The sequence below is a fragment of the Chroicocephalus ridibundus genome, chromosome 21 (assembly GCF_963924245.1).
Source record: "Chroicocephalus ridibundus chromosome 21, bChrRid1.1, whole genome shotgun sequence".
Lineage (NCBI taxonomy): Eukaryota > Metazoa > Chordata > Aves > Charadriiformes > Laridae > Chroicocephalus > Chroicocephalus ridibundus.
Genome location: NC_086304.1, coordinates 3,516,815 through 3,537,923, shown reverse-complemented (window position 1 = coordinate 3,537,923; position 21,109 = coordinate 3,516,815). Strand labels below are relative to the sequence as shown.

The window sequence follows — 21,109 nt, the reverse complement described above, 5'->3', positions numbered from 1 at the left end:
TGGGTTCAATTCCTTGTTATCTTCTGCTTTATCATCCTTGTAACTGAATGCAGTGAGACATCTAACAGCATCTTTCAAAATGCATTTGACTGACATCTTGGATATACATTCTTGATATTGCAATGTACTTGTGTTCTTTTCTTTCTCATTAAAATTCTGTTGCATCATTTAAAATAAGTGTGTTGTGGTTTTGCACTCTCATCCATTCTGAATTTGCCAACTTTTCTGGATAAAGCTGCCTGGTGTACATATAGCTGCAATGATATTGTGCAAACCCTGCCCACATAGTGAAAGTCTCCATGAGGAGCCCTTGCTAGGCCTGTTTCACCACAGAATTGCAATAACAGGGTCACAAAATGCTGGTCATAGGTGAAGAGCAGCCTTCTCTACACATCGCTTTATTAGAGTACCCCTTCGTGAGTTTGTCAGATAATTCTTAGGACCACAAATGTCTGTTCACCCTCAGAAAGTTAAGCTCTTCCTTATTCCACTGCAGACTTCTAATCCAACGTCATACAAATCATTTCACCAGCACAGCTCTTATTGGAAGATTGGTGACTGACATTAAATGGAGTTCAGATTCTGGGTTTCTCTAGCACAGCCCAGCCCAGATCCATGCTATTCAATTGTCTCACGCTCCAAATTTCAGGCTGTGTGTAGATGACACTTCTCCAAAACCACAAGAAGGACCATGTGCATAATTTCACAGTATATCTGATAGAGTTTCTGGGTTTGGGACTTCTTTGGTTCTGTTTAAGTTATATATATATTAAATATAAATAAATTTCTGTAAATATTATATAGGTAGCCTAAACCTGAACAAAAATACTGCACCATACATGGCATATCTTTTTAGGTTATCAGTAAAGCAAGTAACCATCTCCTGATTCAAGCAGATGTTTATCTCACAAGATAGTTTTCTTTATGTGGTTCAGTTGCCAAAAGATCTTAGGCTACATATTTTGCTACAGTAAGAAGTATGGCTAAGCATAAAGTAACAGCGTTCAGAGAATATCCAACCAGGAACTGAAGGCAGAATATGAAGAAAGAATGGCAAGAGCTGCTGCGCATGCCCAGGTCCATGTTCTGTCACTGAACAGTGCAGACAGCACACTTCCCAGCACTCATTCCCTAAAAAATCAGCTCTAAATCTGCCTTTTATTTCTTTTTACTTAGTTATCTCTGGTAAATTGAATAGCTCTTCCAGCAAGAGCCACAGCTTCCACAGTGGTACCCAGTATAAAAACAACAGCCAACAGGGATGATCTACTTGCTGCCAGGACCTGAAAATCTGTAAGAAAATCTGTTGTGATGAAGACTACCATAACAAAAGCTCCTGCAACAAAAGGAGCCCTTAAGAATGGGTGCTAACAGAGATCCCGCTATGCAATCCTGAAGGAAGGAACATCTGGGCTGTAAGGTGGTGACAATGGATAGTGGCTGAGCTGCTGCCCTCGAGCCAGGGCAGTCTGCTCCTTACAGCTATTGGCGCTGGCGCTGGACATGAATTGGCCAACTGGAGACAGGACTAAGTGTAAGTGTAACACAGCACGAAGTCCCCTGGAACAGGAAGAAAAGCTGAGATCTCATGGAAATGGGAAAGGCACAGCAGTCTGGATCCTCTGCAACACTCATTTAGTTCCAGATCCATCCCACCTGATTGTGGCCACCTCACCGAGATCTACTTGCTACTGTGGATGTAATTCCTCAACTTTATATAAGGTCTGTAAGAAAAATGATTTCTAAGTGATGGTTAATCATTGCTGAGCGGAAACGGGAATAGAGAACACGCTTCCTCAGGCAATTGGAAGACCAAGTAATTAACTGTGAAGAGGACGTATCCTCTGTTAACCATGGCTGCGACTGAGGCTGTTGAGGAGCAAGAGCACAGAGCCGTTTGTAGGGCTACAGCCTCGGGTTTTGGTATCTGTTTAGCAGATTATAACTTTGAGATTAGAAGTAGATCTAATCTAATGTCCATATAGGAGCAGACACCTCCTATACAATCCATTGTGGAAAACACCAGTTTAGCCCTTAAAATCCGCATATAGCTTTGCCTCCTCATAAATGACAAAAGAGGACTAACTTAAATTTACAGAAAAAGAACAGTTTGATATCTAGAAAACAGCTGGCTCTAGGAAGAAGAAAGCAAGAGAAGTAAATACAAGGTGGTTTTCAGGAGGGACTTTTTATACATTTCCTCAAACTGCCTGAAGAACCTGAGTGTCCCATTAACACCAGCCCATAGTTATCACACACGGTTCACCTCAAAATGATGAAACAGTTTTGCTCAATATTTATGTTTATTAGTTGATTCAAATTCTCACACTGCATGAAATGCAAATTACAAAACAAATATTTCTTTCATCTTAGCACTTAATTGGCAAGACTCATTCCTGGTAACATTCCATTAAATACATTAGAATGACAGGAGGAATTATGCTGGCTTCATTTATTTACCTCTTTTATTGGTTGACATAGTGCTGGTGGCTCAAATGTTAATCATAATTACCATCTGCTTTCATACGCAGGTTCTCTTTCCATCCTTCCTTACCCATGTTAGATAAAGTATAATTGTTAGAAAACATTGTGTCTTTCTTGTGAAATCAGCAACCCTTGTGTGAAGTTGGAATTAAGATTTGGACAGGACTATCCTGTACTTTTCAAGGGGAAAAATCAAAAGATACATTGCAAAGTACTTTTTAAAATCATCTGGACCCGTGCCTTGTCTCCCGGACTACCCAGTTCTTCCATTTCTTCATGTTTTAGAGGTGAATTCATTAGTCACAACAAAGGTAAACAGTTTCTTAGCCTGAATACAGACAACTTGTTAAATATATTTTTTAAGGAAGCTGAACATGTGTTTAAAACCAAGAAGAAAGGCAGAACACTCACTGATAGGCTAGGAAAGTCCTAGGAAAATCTTTCGAAATGTGAGAACAGAGGCAGAGGTTGCAGATTTTTGTGCTACAAACACTGAAGGGAATGGGAATTAATACAACATTGGCACTGAAGGAGCTTATACACAAACTTAAACAAATAAATGAAAACCTAAATTATAAAAGAAAATCAAGTGAAATCTTAAGGTTAGAAATCATGAGCTGGTAAAGGGAACAGGAAAAGTGCACTTGAGCAGTACAATTTAATAAATATGTTTCAAAATGCTGAGCTGCTTGAATCTAACCACATACTTATATTACAATAATGACACACCACTTCATGTGTAAACTACTAAGGAGGGTTTGGGAAGTGCTTAAAAACACAGACAAAAGATATTTGAACACCATTTGTGAGTATTGCTGCTCTTGTGATCCCCTAGGGCCATCACAAAGTCGGGGGAAAAAACAACCTCATCATTTACATATAACTTCTGGTAGAAATGTTGCTGTGTTTGTTAAATAACAAACCAATTCATCAGCAAACGATGATTTCTGAGGCTGGACCAGGCACTGCTTATTACACAGAATTTCAGAATATGGGAAGATGGGTGGGACATACTTCATCAAACCTTCCCTGTTTAAAAGCTGGGTGTTTCAGCTGCCTCCATAGTCGATGAAGGCGAAATTGTTATGTTTTGAGGGTGATATCAATTCTGGGAAGGTAAGCATCTAAGACAGGGTGAATTGTCTCGCAGAAATTCTTGTCCCTCCCCACTAAGTATTGGGGAAGGCTGAGTAATTTCAAATGACAAAGTACTTGAAATCTTGGCAGTGAAAATTGGGCTCTGCAGCAATATGTGCTCTGCAGGTGATGTCCTGCTAGTCAGCAAATTAAGAAGAAAAAAAAATATATCCATTGTTGCAATAACTATTCCTTGGGTAATTCCATCCCTTTCCTACCACTTACTCAGTAGTCAGGGAAGAAGCACTCAAAAATGGTTTCTGTGATATCCTCTATCAAAACTTTGGTTCAATCACTTTGTAAGCTGAAGGGGTAGATCTAAAGGCAAACTGCACTCCATCATAGGAGCAAAAAGAAAGAGAAGATATAGACTGAATGAATGCAGTGGTGGACGGAAACGTATAATTTCACATAGAAACCGAGAAATCTGCACCTGCTTCACCACTGTCTTGTGTTATATCCTCCTTCAGAGCTCTGCCTTGTCAGTACAGCTTAGCTAGAAACTATTAATCTGTTTGCATTAGCAGCCATTCCACATTGCTGACCCTGCCAGATAACCTCTGTGTGCCTTTGCAGATTCCAAGTGAAATGTAAGGAAAAATAAGGAAAAAATACTGATATCCCTGAAGGGAAAACTTTAGCCTTTGGTTTAAACACTGTTTCAGGTACTAAAATACTATGTTTTCTGCTGGTCTTGCCAAGCAGCAAGGAAAATTGAGAATTTCTAAATCAAAGACCATTAGATGATGTCCGTGATTGCCATGCATGCAGGACCTCTCTCATGTTTTGTGGCTGTGGGTGGGAAAAGGATCAGAAGGTGTCTTCCACCTCACAGAATATTTCATTGCAAAATGTGTGAGTAGATTAGATGACAGCCTAGATCTAAAGCACTTAAATACAAACATGTATATGACAGCAGGTTATAGCTCTGATTAAAATCATTACGGGAAGTTAATGAAGGAAGTGTTAAATAAATAGAACCAGTTTAATTCCTCCCTCAATGCCAGTGAGCAGGGTGGAATGATACCAGCAACGAAGCTGGTCAATTAGGCTTCAAGATGAAAGAGAACTGGGAGCTGGAATGTGCATATCATGCTCTTCAGAGATTTAGGGTGATTTTGCAAACAGCAAGCGAAAAGAGTTTCATCACTTTGGGAAGTTCTATGTGCTTCAAATTGGGGCTGGTCGATGATTATGACTTCATGTGCACGGTGTGCCTCAGCCCCCCCAGGCGATCCGAAGTACTGTATAAAAGGAGCAGGTAGGCAGAGTCATTCCGTCTCCCTCTCCTCATACTCTCCTCTGCATCAGGTAAGTCTGATGACATTTCATTTCATTTTATTTCATTCTAGATGGCAGAATGCCTTTGCACTGCAGCTTAGAATACTGTTCACTGCTATTACATTAGAGTTTTTAGGACTATTTTTTAATTCTCTTTCTCTCTCTTTTTTTTTTTTCTTAGCATGTTAGCAAGTTGTATTACTGGTAGGATTTTAGAGTCAAGGCCAGGTTTTGAGGCATTTATTTCACTGTAATTCATATTTGGGCATTCTTATACTGTTAGCAGATTGAAAACGTAGGATCACATCAGTTTTAAAATGCAGAATTCTCCTGTACCATTTCAGTTAATGACTGAATCAGAGAGACATGGCCATATTCTGACCTGTTTAACCACCCAGCTGAAGAAAGAGCATTATCTACATGGAAAATCTATTGCAGAATAATCCTAGCTTGTATTTAGTTTTTATGGATAGGTAAAAACTAAATGCTGTATGATTTAAACCCTAGTTATTTTCACCAGAGACCAGTGGTCTGAGGCAGTGTGTTTGTCATGTGTCCCTTTGTAAATCCAGATCGTGATTAGTTGTTCAGATACGCTAGGCTTAGTGACTTGATTCTCTGCATTTCAGGGCTACTTTATGAACAAAATAATCTTTCCCCTTTTTTTACTGGAAAAAGTGCTAAGCCACAAACTTTTGTGACCAGATGTTTAGCTGAAATGTTAGTTTGCAAACTGTATTTTTATCTGATGAGGGATATCAGCTCTTTATGTTTTACCAACCTGCTCCGCACTCTGTATGACATTACACTGCTATGCCAATAAATATTTGGATAGAAGGATATTATAGGGTATCTGTACTTATTATATCAAATATATGAATCTATCCCCAGACTCAAGTGTTTTGGGGATTTTACCAGAGGGATTACAGAGATTAAGAGAACGCAGAACTAAAAGGGAGCAACTGAAAGTATATTACCTCGAAGAGATGGAAAAGAAACAGGGGACAGGAAAGGAGGAGGAAATGTGTCATCAAAGCAGTGCTGGGTTCTTGACTCCATCCGATCTCTCCTAAGCCAGAACCTGCTTTTGTCCCATTTGATGTAAGGAGATCGGCTCTAATGTAGCTCCTGCTGTTCCTGGCTTCCAAGACGCATTCACCAGGGAGGAGAGCTGGCGTTTTAGTAAAAAAATGTGTCGCTGACACTCTGTTCCTCAGGAAGGGAACACAAATTTTTTTAAAAGAAAAAAGTAGCTATTTCAACCGGCTTGGCAGATTTGACAAGTGCAGGGATTACTGCATGGGGAAGATGAGAGCAATGCTGATTGACAGGAAAGTTTGTGAACAGCATCATCAATTTTGCTTATGCTGGTGATCATTTTGCCTCTTCCCCAACAAACCAGCACCAAACCTTGTCATGTTGTTCTGGTACATCTCATGCTTTGTTTTTACACAGCTCTGTTCTCTGTGTTTCAGGATCGCCTTCATCCCTGCAAAGAAATGTCTTGCTACGACCTGTGCCCCACCACCAGCAGCATCGCCTGCCCCCAGCCCATCGCTAACAGCTGTAATGAGCCATGTGTCCGCCAGTGCCCTGACTCAACGGCCCTCATCCAGCCACCCCCGGTTGTCATCACCTTCCCCGGCCCCATCCTCAGCTCCTTCCCCCAGCAAGCCGTGGTGGGCTCCTCCGGAGCACCCGCCTTTGGGGGCTCCCTGGGACTGGGGGGCCTCTGTGGCGCTGGGAGCCTCTACGGTTATGGGGGCTCTCTAGGATATGGGGCCCAGTATGGAAATGGGAGTTCAGCCCTCTCCACGTTTGGCAGCGGGTACTGCAGCCCGTACTCCTCCCGCCAGTCCAGCCGGTTCCTCCGCAGCAGCTGTGGACCCTGTTAGGACCCAGAGAGGTCTCAGAAGAGCCACATGTGAAGGCCCAAATGCAGAGCAATGAGGATGGGTGTTCAGCGTTCCTGCAGCCCTGCAATGGAGCTACTGCCACTTAGCATTTCTGATCTTCTACTTTTGTTTACTCTTCAGGTTCTATTGTTGCCTGTTCTGGCTTTCCCATTTTTTTTAACCATCATGGGGCAGCCTGTTCCATATGGACATGACTTATAATGACAAGTATCTTCATCGGCAGCTGCACAACAGACAGAAGAAAGCCAGCTGAGGACAGCAATACCTCTGAGCAGGACATTTGTTGAACATTCTCTGAAATTGTCTGGAAACAGATTTTTCATATTCTGTGATATCTCGCTTTGCAAATATAAGCATTTCTTGCTCATTAAAATTTTGTTGCATCACACAGCAGCCTTATGGCTTCCCTTCCTCCCTTCCTCCACAGCCTGCCCTGGCTGGTATCTCCCCATGGGCAGGACCAAGTTGCTAACTAAGCTGTACTGCAAAACATTTTAGCACAGACTGAATTTACAGTGTCACAAATGTTTCCATAATGATTCTCCCGAGTAGCAGCTTTCCACCCTTTGAAGATATGAAAAGTTTAAAATAACATAGTGTCTTAACTCCGCTATTTAAACATTATTTCAGCGGGGCCCTTTCCATGAGCATCCAAATAGGGAATTGTGGGTTTCCATGTTGAGCTCAGCATGACCACAAATGCCATTAAGGTGCTGCTCAGCAGAGTACTTTCCAAATGTAAATTTGCACCTATAAAAATCACAGATACAATGCTCAACCTACAGCATTGACCTTGCTTAGCAGTACTTCATCCCCAAACACTCCATGCAACTAATACTTATTCCTGCATGCAGTTATCAGCCTTTCCACCCCAGTTAAAAAGAGGAATAATACCCATTTCCTCTAAGAAATAACTGTAGTACAGTCTCAGGAGAAGCAGAGACTCAGTCCTAAGCTTCTGGTAATAGAGCTAGCTCAAATTGTAAAGGAGGCACATTCAGTGCTGCACAAAGAATAAAGCCAATCCCTGCTCTCAAGTGCTTTCAGAGTGAATAAACAAGACAAGCAAAGCATGAGCATCATTGCTCTTTTCCCTTCTTTGCAGATAGGCATCTTTTATACAGAGATTAAAGGCCATGTTTTCCATACCAATAAAAACATTAGTAAATATTTTCCCCAGGTGACAAAGGAATCGCTTGGCAAAGCCCAGAACTGAATTCCTCTCTCCAATATCTGCATCTAACAATTGACATACAGTCTGTTTCCACTTTTCTATTCCACTGGTTAGATCAGGCTTGCTTTTCTCTGTTACTCTCATCTGCTTTAGAAAAAGAGGAAAATAAGTGAAAATAATTTTAGCTGAAAGACTGTACATGGCAGGTCTGGTAGTATACAGGATACTGGAAATTTAACAGATCATAGAATCATGGAATCATGGAATGGTTTGGGTTGGAAAGAACTTTTAAAGATCAGCTAGTCCAACACCCTGCCACAGGCAGGGACATCTTTCACTGAACAGGTTGCTCAAAACCCCATCCAACCTGACCTTGAGCACTTCCAAAAACCAGTGACCTCAGTATTCAAGACATGGTTTATTATAACTTGTTTTCTAAGTAAAAGGGGAGAATGAACTAAAAAAAGATTCCTTTCTTGAGGTTTATCTGATAGCGCATTTTATTTAAAATATCTGAAACATTCAAGTTCAGGTCCTCCAACTGCAAAACTGATAAAAGGTAGACTGCAAGTAGTGACTTTGCTAATTCCTCCAGAATCAAACCCGGGAAAGAAGCTGGCATTCAGCAGAGCATATTTCTGGTTCTGTTATGTTGAGCCATTGTGCCTGCAGGCTATTTACTGGTGGTGTGAGTCTGAACCACATGAAAAACCATTAGGCTCTAGTAGTGACTAAATATTTAGTGAATCCACCTATTTAAATCAAGCATGAAAGGCTTAACTCCCACAGATATCTGTCTTGAACTGTAATTTAGTGCGTGGGGAGGACATACCCTTCAGGCTGTGTTCACAACACCTTTATGAATCAACTTCTGATTGCATCTCATTTACCAATAGTCTTACCTTGTACTAGGATATAAACACATGCTCAGAGCACATTTAGAAGAGAGAGAGGAGAGTGTAGTGACCTCTATAGTTCAACATGAGACAGTGTGATTTCATTTATTGTTTCTTCCTTGTTCTTGACAATTACTTGTTTCCCTGACAGGAGGAACAGGAGTCTGAGTTGTCAGTGCTGTCAACAGCCTGGACGTCCTGTGGCTGACCAAGAACTGCAAAAGACCTCACAGTTACACCTGATCTAGAAGACATACCTGCTCGTTTCAGGGGGAATTAGAAGACCTTTAAAGGTTCCCTTCTTACCCAAACCATTGTACAATTCTATGTGATCCCTGTGTTGCAGCGGCCAACAAACCATCAGAATCTCAGTACTGTTTCCAGATTATCATGGAGTTTCCTTCTCTGGAGATATTCAAAACCCTCCTGGATGTGATCCTGTCCAACCCACTCTAGGTGAACCTGCTTTGGCAGGGGGGTTGGACTAGATGATCTCCAAAGGTCCCTTCCAACTCCAACCATTCTGTGATTCTGTAGTCATGATTACCAGCAGCTGATGTTCCTCCCATCTTGTATCTTCATGTGGTGTGACCTGAGATGCATTGGGTCTGCCAGTGGAATTTAATTCTCTTCTACTTTGTTCATCTGTGATTACATGATTACACTTACATGGAAGTGTAATGCAAATTAATCCTGCTGGGCATTTGGGAAGTGGCAGATTGCTGATGGTCAGGAGCAGTACAGAACAATGGAAGGCAATTAAAGAACTGTCCTTTGGTGTTTGCTCTCGTCTATGGTCATAACATTCAAATTCAGGCTGGCAGATGAGAACCAGCAATGAGAATTTTGCAGTTTCTGCTCTCCAAGGGACAGTCACTGCAGCGGTGTTGTGGAGTGCTATGTCTTCAAGCACCATTCCAAGGCAATAGAGTCCATCAATCAATTAATTCATACTACAGGGATCTATTAATAGTCCAGACTCTAACTTCTAGCTCCCATGTGTGCCTTTTCTGTAGTATAACAAGTGGGTAGGCAGAGCAGCTCCATCCAGGTCTGCTGACAACATCCACAATGAAGGATGACTGACTGCATCCTTTCACTGCAGCAGGACAAACTGCCTGCTATTGCAAGTCCAGTGCAGAGGTGGAGCAAGATGGGTAATTCTACCATTCTGTGTGGGATGAAAACAAAAATCTTGAAAAGACTTCTATAGTGATCAAAACCATAGCAATGCGTCTTGAAAATATCTGATCTAGTTGCTTTAGTGCTCTTCATACCTAGTCTTAGTGACTCCAAGAATAATCATGCAGCAAATTGGAGACAGAGGAAGCATGAAAACAAGACCAAGCCTTCAGACACATCCTAACAAGAAAGAGGTGTTGGCTGGCTACATCTTTGTAGCCCCATCTCATTTCACCTAGTTTTACAAGTGAAGTCACACCTCCAAACCCTTTGAAGTTATTACCACATACTTGATCCTGTCCAAACAAATTTCTGCAGCCTGAGATGGGGTTTGCCTGCAATGAGCCTGCTCAAGTGTAGTGAAGTTTGTCAGTGCTTTGCTGGCATTCCCAGGAACAGTGGCTTCACACAGAGAGGAGCAGAAGTGCTGAGCAGTGTCTGATGTCTGGTCCACCCTGATTGGCATTCCAAGCAGAGGATGGGGCGAATGACTCTTAATAGCTGTGCTAATTTTATGCAAATTGCATCACTAGAAAAACAGCTCCACAGGACACACTGAGCACCCTGGAACCAGGTTGCTGTTGTAAGTGCTGGATATGCCGAGTATCCACGGCCATCTGTGAGTAGACCGTAATTTAAGTGTAAAATTCCTGAGATGGAAAATATTATTTGGCCTGAATGATATGTTTTGTTCTTCAGGGAAGACTTAAGAATTATTCTTTTATTTATCTTAACTGGGGCTGCCAAAAATGTAGAGGTATTAATGGGAAAGTTCAAAGAACTCACAGAATTTCAGCGAAGATTTGCTATTCAGTTAAAAATTCCTGTTGGCTATTCAAAGGAAAGTCCTGCCCACAGATCACTACATGCTATTTTTAAACAATGAAAGACTTCACAAAACCAATGTATAGGGATATAATTAAATTGGAGCCTTGGGCAAGTAGTGAGACACAGAGAAGATCTTCAAAGTTACTTGTCTGTTTAACCTTCTTTGCTAACATGTACCAAATACACACTGTAACCACACCTGTCCTGGAGGAAATTTCAAACTTAGTTGTAAGGGTTACAAAACATGTTTATCCAGCATGAAATTACTTTTGTGTCATTATGTTCGCTCCTGCTTAAAGGACCTGGTCACCTTACAACTTTAGGCATTGAAAGAAAGCGAACACTGTCGTGTTTCACTACAGGGACTGATGCTCACCAAGACTGGTATATAAACAAAAAATATTGGACAAAAAAAAAGACAAGAAAGTTCAGAATTCTGATGCACAATATTTTAATGAGAAAGTAAGATGTAAAAGATCTTTTGGAGAATTAAAAACATGGGGAAAATATTGCCAGGGTCTCATTAGAGGCTGCAAGCCAAGAATTCCTCCAGGGTTATATATTCCACATACGTTACTCTTTTTCATGGCATGGGAAGATTTATACAATCTCATCCCACTTTCAACTAGCCAAGATCATGGATATAACTAATCTGAGGCCATCATTATTAGGAGCTACCGGAAAGAATAGTCAGGAAACTAAATTAAACTGCTAGCTTGAGATTGCATGTATGATTTTCAGAGACGCACAGTTCATGCTCCAGGAACAAAGTGGCAGTAACAGGAGGAACATCTTCCTCTCTGTTGGGTGATTGCTCCTGCGTATTTAACATGGTCTGCAGCTCCCAAAACCATAAGCACTGGATCCATAGGAAGAATATGACCTCCCATAATTGTACAAGCTCCTAGAGCCATAGGAGCCACTGGGACCCAGAGAGCTCATGGATCCAACCAAGCTCCCAATGGTGGATGGTGCTGAGCTGCCCACGATGCTCTCCTGAGGGCAGGAGCTGAGAATGGGGCCAGGGAATGTCATGACCACAGGTGGAGGGTAGATCACGGCTCTCGAATCACCACAGGATGTAACACAGGGCTCACTCCAGGCATTTGCAATTGGTTGTGGGCAGGTGACTTCGCAGGGCGCAAGGCAGCGGGAGCTGATCATCTGTCTGTAGGAAGACATCTTCTGGGAATGCAGATAAATCTGAAACACATAACACCGAGGCAACACAAGGCTGAATGCTCAGGGACAAATATAGTGGAAATTGTGCTTTGAAGAGAAAGAATGAAAGGTAGCGAGAAGACCAGAGAGAGGCTGAAGATTTCAGTTTTATCTCAACAGCAATATCCCTTTTCTTGTCTTCTCCTGCCTCCTCCTCTCCCCCAGAACAACCTCTGTTTCTTTTGGCTCCTAATTATGGAGCCAATTTGATATATGAAAATATCATTAACAATCAAGGAAAATGTGTATTTGAACTCAAACTGTCCTCCTATCCCATTTTGCCTTTCCACCATTCCCTGTTAAATCTGACTTACTGTGACACTTGACCATTTTTTTTTTTTATAAATAACTGCAGAAAAGAAGAGAAACACTGGCTAGCACCTATACAGTAACATCCTGTGCTGGTTCTGCACCACCTGTAATTATTACAGCTGTATGAGGCAAGTCATTGTTATTCCATCTTTAAGGAAGAGGTAACTGAGGGTTAGAAGTGAATGCATTGCCCAGAGTTATTTGGTGAGGCAACAGGAGAGATGGAGCTAAAATTCAGGCAAGCCTGGTTGTTAATGGCAGTGTTATTCCCTAATCTTTCAGATGCTACAGCTGGCAGCAGGGCTCCCCTGCATGTTCTGTACAGAGATAAAATGAGCAGCAGCCACATCCCTGAAGAGCTTGTAAAGAGAGTTTCCTTGGCAGATTCTCCCACATTTGGGTGGGAATGCAGTGCCAGTGAGGTTTCCAGTATAACTGGGACTCCTGGGAATGTGGTCCCAGATGACTTGCTGAAGATGACCAAGGTGACAAATGACTGGCAGAAGTAGGAACTGTGCATAATCTTGTGGAGTCCTTTTCTTTAATCATATGATCACTTGATTACTCATAAAATCAATTTACAGCTCCTCTTGATCTCTGTCCTGCCTTACTAAAACCCATAAAATGGAAGGCTGGGAATAAAGAAAAGGAATAAAGTCCCACCCATAACAAGTACATGATTTAATGCACGACAGGATTCAAATTAATTCAGAAATAATCACAAAGAACAGGACAAAATGTTATTCCTAACAGTGGCTTCCTAGTTCAGTCTGAGAGTCAGAGTTAACTTTTCTTGGTACTCACCATTACAAGTCAACACAAGCAAAGTAAGGCAGATTCCTAAAGGCAGGAGGAAACAGGAATTTGCTAACTTTCACTATAAATAAGTTTGCAAATCTCAAACTTTCAGCTGCTCTGAAAACTGTTTTCCTGCCCTTTTACAGCCTGCCACTGAGTAAGTAGGAAACAGCTCTTTCTGAAAGAAAGCTTCGAACTTTTCATACATTCCAGTTAAAATCCTGTATTGTTACAGCAATATATTAATAGCAACAGCATCTGTCTCCAACTTACCCCCTCACAGCAAAGAGTCAGGAGAAATGGTTAGAGCAGCCCACAACTGGGAGCGCTTTTATACCTTTCCTTAGGCAATCAGGAGGATACGAAACATTCTTCATGTATGATGCCCTAATGCATTATCAAACAAAAATTCACTCCACCTGTAACTGCCCCAGATAATGTAATTATTTTGCTCAGTCATGGTGATTACTATTGCGTTCTTCTCATTACTCTGGCAATGTAACTTTTTTCTTTTATTGCTTTTTCCTATTTCTCTGGTTGCCTCATGGAGCAAAGATTGCTCAGAAGTTTATCCATAAACAGAATATGCTGACGTACCTGAGATACTACCCCACTTTTCCAAGTCATGCTCCAGTAAGGGGGCATTGTGCAATTAATCCCATCATACCCACGCACATTAATTCCTATGACTCTGATATGAGGCACATTCGACTGCATAGACACCTTCTGACTGAGTTATAGGTTTGGAAATGGGAAGCATTTGTACCCATCTTTCTGGCCAAGAAACAAACACAAAGCACATGGCCCACTTTAAACTTTAAAAGTACAGGTGGAGTAACCTGTAAGCAAGGAGCTGCTGTTATCCAGCCCCGGCATGAGGGCAGGAGCCTCAGACAATGAGAAATTCATATCCGTCTTTCATTGTCAGGGACCCCATGGGATCATTGCTGAAGATCTCAGGGCTCCTGAGTGATGAACGATTCATGGTCTGAGATGAAACAGGTCAGGAAATGAAGCCGTGCATCACCCTAGGGAAACCTTGGGCTGGAATCTTAATGTGCAGTTTCAGCTGATGCAGAAAATTGGCCACTTACTTCAGCAGATTTTGTCCTCAGATCCAGTACCTTGTCTTCAGTTCTTCAGTTATTTACTGACAATACTATTTTCAATAGAGTCTATTCATTCTGTGTACCTGAGTTGACATAACTTAGGAATGCTTTTTTAACCTCAAGAAGGTGAGTTCTTCCCCTCTAAAATCCATCCCCTTCTAGGAAATTTAAGGTTCAATGCCTGGTTTTGAGTAATCTTGAGACTTGTATTCCAAAATGCTAATTTTATTCCAGTTTGTCCATCAGCATTTGGTAACTGTTACCAATACTGCAGTGTAATGCTGTACGAGTGACCCACGCAAGAAAGTTGAGGAAGCCTTGGGATTTCCCTCATGGTGTTTCCTAGCAATGCCTGTGGAGACGCCCTGTAAAGCTACTGATAGTTTATGGTAGACAATTCATATAAACAAGAAACAGGAATAGAAACAAAGGGAATAAGATGTTGCGGGGAAACAACCCACCCGATCTGCTCCTCCTGCCCGAACCACACCTGGTTTCACTTTAACTGGAATCAGGTGATGACAGTGATGACAGATGAATCACACAATTCTTGGAGATGCACCCCTCTGCTAACCATCCTGCTCTCCTCACAGGGCAAAGGGAGCAATACGCTACTCTCATACTGCTGACACCCCAAGCTGCCTTTTTTTTTTTGACTCATGATATTCAGGGTTACAGCCCCGTGATTTGCTTTTGTAATTTTACAGACTCACAAAATGGCATCTGGATGTTTTTTCCCATATAATGGGAGTTTCATGTGCTTTACCAACTTAAACTGTTCACAGTCATTTTTGCCAGTGCAAATATGGCATAGTAAGATATTCTGAGACAAATGGCTCTATGACAAGCAAAGTTAGTGTGACATATGGACTACCTTTGCACATATTCCTTGTATCACGAATTACAGTACTGCTGTGGCACATATGGAACCATTCTATGTGAACAATCATCAAACCCATTTACTAAAATAGCATCAAATATTTTATCTATACCAAGCATATAATTTTATTGTAACACCATCAAAAAAAGACATTCAAATGTGTCTACAAAAACTTCCATGAATTGAATTTGGATTATTTCTTTACAAATGTGACTAAAAGCTCTTCCTGATTAGCTTGAGTGAACACCACAATCAAGAAGAGCAAAGGGACATCCTTCATTTCAGTTTGTAATTGAAATCCAAACTCAGGACTCAGGATGCCCAAGTATTTCTGTGCAATTGTCCCAAGCCCATGGTGGACGGCTTTGGAGTCATCCATCCAACAGTGCATCTTATACAGCGTGGGTGGAATTTGTCTCGTCTGGTAACACAGCCCACCCAGGTTGTACTGGCATGTCTACTACACCCTAGGAGGAGTCAAATAACAGCACTCGAGTGGGTGAGCCATATGAGAGAAGGAGAACGCAATGAAAAAGGAGTAACTGCCAACAAGGAGAGGTTGAGTAGCACTTTCCATTTGAAGAGCAGTATTTCTAAGTTCTTAAAAAATAATATTTGTGCTTTGCTATGACTATACTTCAGGCCAAAAAGCATGACTGCTGTTGATATTGATACATTAAACTCTGTTGCTGGAATGGCCACAAAACTTTGCTGGGACTGTAAACTATGTTCATCGGGATCACGCAAGACTCAGCACTGCGCTCTTGTGGCTTAGCTGAAAGCGTGACTCAAGCTGAGTAACTCACAGTTATCTCAGACACCTCTTGACAAGGTGAATTCACATCTCGGAGCTGAAGTGTCGGCATAGCCTCAACTTGTATGAAAATTGTGGTGCCATTTCCAGATAAGAATTATGCGTATTTGGGATCTCCCAGTATAGCATTGCTGCCAAGATGAAAGTGTCCTTTTTGGGGGGGTGCTTGTTTTTTTCTGATAAGACAACTAAACTGTCCCCAGCTTCCTTGGGAACAGAGAGCTTCTCTAGTTTGCAGCAGTTCCTTTCTTGGAGGCTTTGTTTTTTAAAAAGTCTTTCTTAAATATCATTCTGATGATATGACTATGTAACAGTAGACTGTTTTGGCTGATTTATTTGAATATAAAAATATATCTGTCCTAAATATTGGCATATTCTAACCCTAATAGCAACATTCTGCAGATATATTATTTGGCACATATGCTTCCCAGTGAAAAGGCATTTTTGTGATGGCAATGGTTAATGCCATTAAGATGCAGACTCTGGTTCTAGCTGCCAGGAAGGAGGAATTACGCATTGCACGGGACACATCCTGGCCCTGTGCACCTAGGTGCATTTATTATCATCAACTAATCAAGGGATGTAAAGGAGAGAGGTGTGAAGAAAAGTTGGAATAAAACAAAAAGATAATATTAGGAAGCAGCATGATTTTTATTAGGAGCAAGAAATGGCATTTACAATAATAACAGAAAAAAAAAATAAAATTGAAGGAATGTTTCCAGTTTCTCAGACCTGATTATAAGCAATTCGTCAACAGGGTTGATGAATGAATGTGAATGAAGCATTCGTTCACTCAAGATGGTCTTTGTTCCCTATGGCAAATCTAATTTTGCCAACCAAGTTCTGATCTGCACATGCAGGAAGGCTTTGTTGAGCACAAAAGCTTAACACATAGGAGAGCAAAGCAACTTCCCTGATTTAAATTTTGTTACATCTTCTAGGTTGAACATGAAAACCAGAAAACCAGTACATGTGTTCACAGAGAGGCTAAAGCATAAAACGACCCAATTTCTCACCTGTACTGTCAGAATGGAAAACACACAGTTTGAGAAACCAGTGCAGGTTACAGCAACAACATCACAATCAAAAAAAACATAAGAAGGACAAGCAGAAGAGTGGTTCCCATAGGTGCTGAGCAGCACGCATAGGTCCCAATGGATTAGTTGGCAATCATGGGTGCCCAAGGCTTTGGAGAGCTCCTCAACGCAATTGCACATCTAGGTCTTGCCGTCAGATCCAACACTGTTTCTCCTGCTCTCCACATCTTCTGCCATGCTTAGCATGGCCCACAGCCCCCATAGCGCTGGCTCCAGAGCTGGCTGGAGGAGGAGGAGCAGGAGGACAAGGAGCCCCCATAGAGAAGGGAGCCCTGCAGGCCCCTGGGGCGGCCCGGCCCCAGTGGAGATGAGGTGCCCACGACGCTCTCCTGAGGGCAGGAGCTGAGGATGGGGCCTGGGAAGGTGATGACCACAGGTGGTGGGTAGACCACGGCACGGGAGTCCCCGCAGGAGGTGACGCAGGGCTCGTTCCAGGCGTTGGCGATGGGCTGTGGGCATGTCACCTCGCAGGGTGGGAAGCAGCGGGAGCTGAGCTGCTGGCTGAAGAAGGACATCCTGCAGGCAGGGAGGGGAACCTGCAATACACCGGGGAGCCTGAGTCAACCCACTGCTCACCAGCCACCACGCAGACCACCCTGCGCTGCCTTGCCAGCAGCAGGGAGGCCTCAGGACATGCCATGGGGAATTGCTCTGCTGAGGCTCAGGTGCTGCTTCTCTCTCTTTCTCTTCCCCCTTCCCCCTTCCCTGCCCTCCTTCCTTCCTCCCGGGCAGCTCCTCTGTGCTATCCCAGGCTCCCTGCTCCCTGAGTGCTGGCCACCCCCAGAGTGACCTGTGGCAAACAAGCTGGAGATCACCCATCACTAGGGTTTGCAGCAAAACCCACTATAGGTACCAAAGCCTGCAAAATGAGTGCATTTTCAAGGAAAAATAGAGGCATAAGGAAGACAAGCAGAGTATTTCTGAAAGATTCAGTTAAATCTACTGAAGCGCAATGCTTTAAGTCAGAAAGCTAAACTGGGGTCAAACTTACTCAGGACACCAAAGAGGAGAATCAAAGAGCAGCCGTCTGAGGCTGGGTCTGCTGTGAGCCCTTTTTATACCGTTTCTTGAGCTGCCCACTGGTCTGCAACACCTTGTGAACAACATCTTAATTAGCTCCCAAACGAATAGATTACACATCACTCCTCAGCTCCTTATTCATGCAAATAGTTTCCTCACTGTTAGGAAGTATTACTCAGCCCAGGTTTTTCTCAGTGTCTCCCAGGTTCTTCCTTCTTCGAAATCACTCAGCTGACTTCCCCAGCTTTGCAATATGTCGATTTATTTTCTTACAGGCACTGGAGCTTCTATTCCTGAAGTTGTTTTCATACTCTACATTCATTACAATGTTTTAACTCCAGATATATTGCTACCTTCTTGGGGGACCATTATTAAATTTTCCCTGGGAATACCAAGGAATATGCAAGACTTTTAATCCCTTTCCTATCCTGGTGCAGGTCAGTGTTGGGGTACCAAATCACTGAGGACACTGCAAACACCCAAGTGAGGGTCCAATGCAATCGTCTTCCATAGGAGTTAGATTTTTAGTGTTCAGCTCCATCTGCTTTCAGCCACAGCCCCTGGCGTCTGCTCTTGCCCTTGTATGGTCTCTCCTTGGGGACAAAAGGAAGCACATGGGGCTAGACCACAAATTAGACCCCAATCTCGGGTGTCCCATAACACAGGATAGAACATCCCACTCCCCTGTGTGGCTTTAAAGGATTGTCTTTCTCTATTCTATTCACATCCAAGTAAGACAAAACCCCCCAAACCCCACTATTTTAATAGTTAGTGGAGGATTTTCCTCACATCAGACACAGAGTCATAATATTGCCGCAGCCAGAAGGGCACGCTAGCCTGCATAAATCAAGGCTGTGGTATGAAGGCTTGAGAGGGATGCAGGAGGGAATGTATGTCTTTCTTTTTATGTTCAGAGGGGAAAGAAAATGCAGATGATTTGTAAGAGTTCACCAAAAAAACCACCTCTATGCTTTAGTGTGCTGTATCAGACCTGCAGTGCGTAGCTGGGACAAGGAACAAGGCAGATGGAGTAAATCTCCCATCTTTATTCCAACTACAAACTCTATGGTGCTTCAGCTTAGTATCAGCAGGGATTTAGAGAAGAAAATGAGCCCACAGTGCGTTGCAGTACTTGTGATACTGAGCAGTGCTTGAAAAATACTGGCTCTGTGGAGCAATCACGTAAATCAGGTAGTTTTGCAACATTTTTGTCGCATTGGCAAAATCAGCAAAATGCTGCAGGAAGTGAAACTGCTTCAAAAAGTTTAAGGAAGAAACAAGAGGGTGTTGGAAGAGACTGATAATTGATAATTGTCTGAAGATGAATAAAACAATCATAGAAGTTTGGGGAGTGACGTGCTTTGTTGTGTTTTGTAACAAAATAACCCTGAAACATAAAGGATGTCTCAACCCCTCCAGGCAATCCAAGAAGATGGTATATAAGGGCTTCTGGCTCAGACGTCCTCAGATCACAGGTCCTCACTTCTCCGCTTCATTGATCTGAGTAAGTCTGATCCCTTCATCATCTTTTTTATCTTTAGGTTTGGGTTATTTTTAACCAACTCCTGCACACACAGTCTGAACTGCGATGGTGTCAGTACCTACCTTTGCATGAAGACATTTTTCCTTGACGTTCTCACTGGCACTTAGGTCAGCTGCAGATCTGTCTGAGCTGCTACAGCAAGTCCCAGGGGTTCAGCCAAGATGGGGCTCAGTCCAGGCACTTTTACTCTTGTGCTCAGGGTGAACCGACTGGTGGACCTGGGCACAGCTTCTCACTGGCTTGGGCAGCACTCAGGGTGTAGAGAGCCTGGGAGGGAGGGAGGAAGGAGGGCAGGGAAGGGGGAAGGGGGAAGAGAAAGAGAGAGAAGCAGCACCTGAGCCTCAGCAGAGCAATTCCCCATGGCATGTCCTGAGGCCTCCCTGCTGCTGGCAAGGCAACGCAGGGTGGTCTGCGTGGTGGCTGGTGAGCAGTGGGTTGACTCAGGCTCCCCGGTGTATTGCAGGTTCCCCTCCCTGCCCGCAGGATGTCCTTCTTCAGCCAGCAGCTCAGCTCCCGCTGCTTCCCACCCTGCGAGGTGACATGCCCACAGCCCATCGCCAACGCCTGGAACGAGCCCTGCGTCACCTCCTGCGGGGACTCCCGTGCCGTGGTCTACCCACCACCTGTGGTCATCACCTTCCCAGGCCCCATCCTCAGCTCCTGCCCTCAGGAGAGCGTCGTGGGCACCTCATCTCCACTGGGGCCGGGCCGCCCCAGGGGCCTGCAGGGCTCCCTTCTCTATGGGGGCTCCTTGTCCTCCTGCTCCTCCTCCTCCAGCCAGCTCTGGAGCCAGCGCTATGGGGGCTGTGGGCCATGCTAAGCATGGCAGAAGATGTGGAGAGCAGGAGAAACAGTGTTGGATCTGACGGCAAGACCTGGATGTGCAGTTGAGATGAGGAGCACGACTCTCTGAAGCAGTGGGAACCTATGCGTGCTGCTCAGCACCCATGGGAACTGCTCTTCTGCTTGCCCTTCTCATGCTCTATTTGTTTTTAGTGTCGGTTTTCTCAAAATGTGTCTTTTCCATTCTTAGAGACCAAATTACTGATTACATAAAATCTGCTTCTCACTGTTAAAGCACTAAAGCACTTGTATCATTGAAAACTTGTTCATGACTGTTTTTAATTGTTTGGGAGAACGTTTTTTCTTTGGTAGTTTTTTTATTTTGACACCCATATGTCTAACAGAAAGATTCATAGATGTCACCTTGCACTATGATTTGTCCAGTCCAGCTGAAATGTGAAGCAAGAAAGAACAATGTGCTAAAAGTAAATCACTTTGATGCACACTGTTATGTTGGCCCATTTTTAAAACACTGAAGTCCATCTTGTATTTTTGCTTTGCTTAAAATGTATGCTTTTTGCTCCCAATAAACGCTTATGATTGCATCCAAACAACGTTCATCTGTTTGCATTCT

The 21,109-nt window shown here is 43.0% G+C and overlaps 2 protein-coding genes across 2 annotated transcripts; one reads left to right on the top strand and one right to left on the bottom strand.

Moving 5' to 3' along the window:
- Positions 1–6,398: 6,398 nt before the first annotated feature.
- Positions 6,399–6,854, top strand: LOC134525902 (scale keratin-like). Its single transcript, XM_063357215.1, has one exon. The coding sequence runs from the start codon at positions 6,402–6,404 to the stop codon at positions 6,795–6,797; it is 396 nt and encodes a 131-aa protein (XP_063213285.1). The 5' UTR covers positions 6,399–6,401; the 3' UTR covers positions 6,798–6,854.
- Positions 6,855–11,723: 4,869 nt separating this feature from the next.
- Positions 11,724–12,080, bottom strand: LOC134525900 (beta-keratin-related protein-like). Its single transcript, XM_063357213.1, has one exon. It carries the CDS (start codon positions 12,078–12,080, stop codon positions 11,724–11,726), a length of 357 nt encoding a protein of 118 aa, XP_063213283.1.
- Positions 12,081–21,109: the final 9,029 nt, after the last annotated feature.

Bases quoted from the DNA above. Each gene is read 5' to 3' on its own strand.
- LOC134525900 (XM_063357213.1), bottom strand. From the start codon at position 12,080: ATGTCTTCCTACAGACAGATGATCAGCTCCCGCTGCCTTGCGCCCTGC.
- LOC134525902 (XM_063357215.1), top strand. From the start codon at position 6,402: ATGTCTTGCTACGACCTGTGCCCCACCACCAGCAGCATCGCCTGCCCC.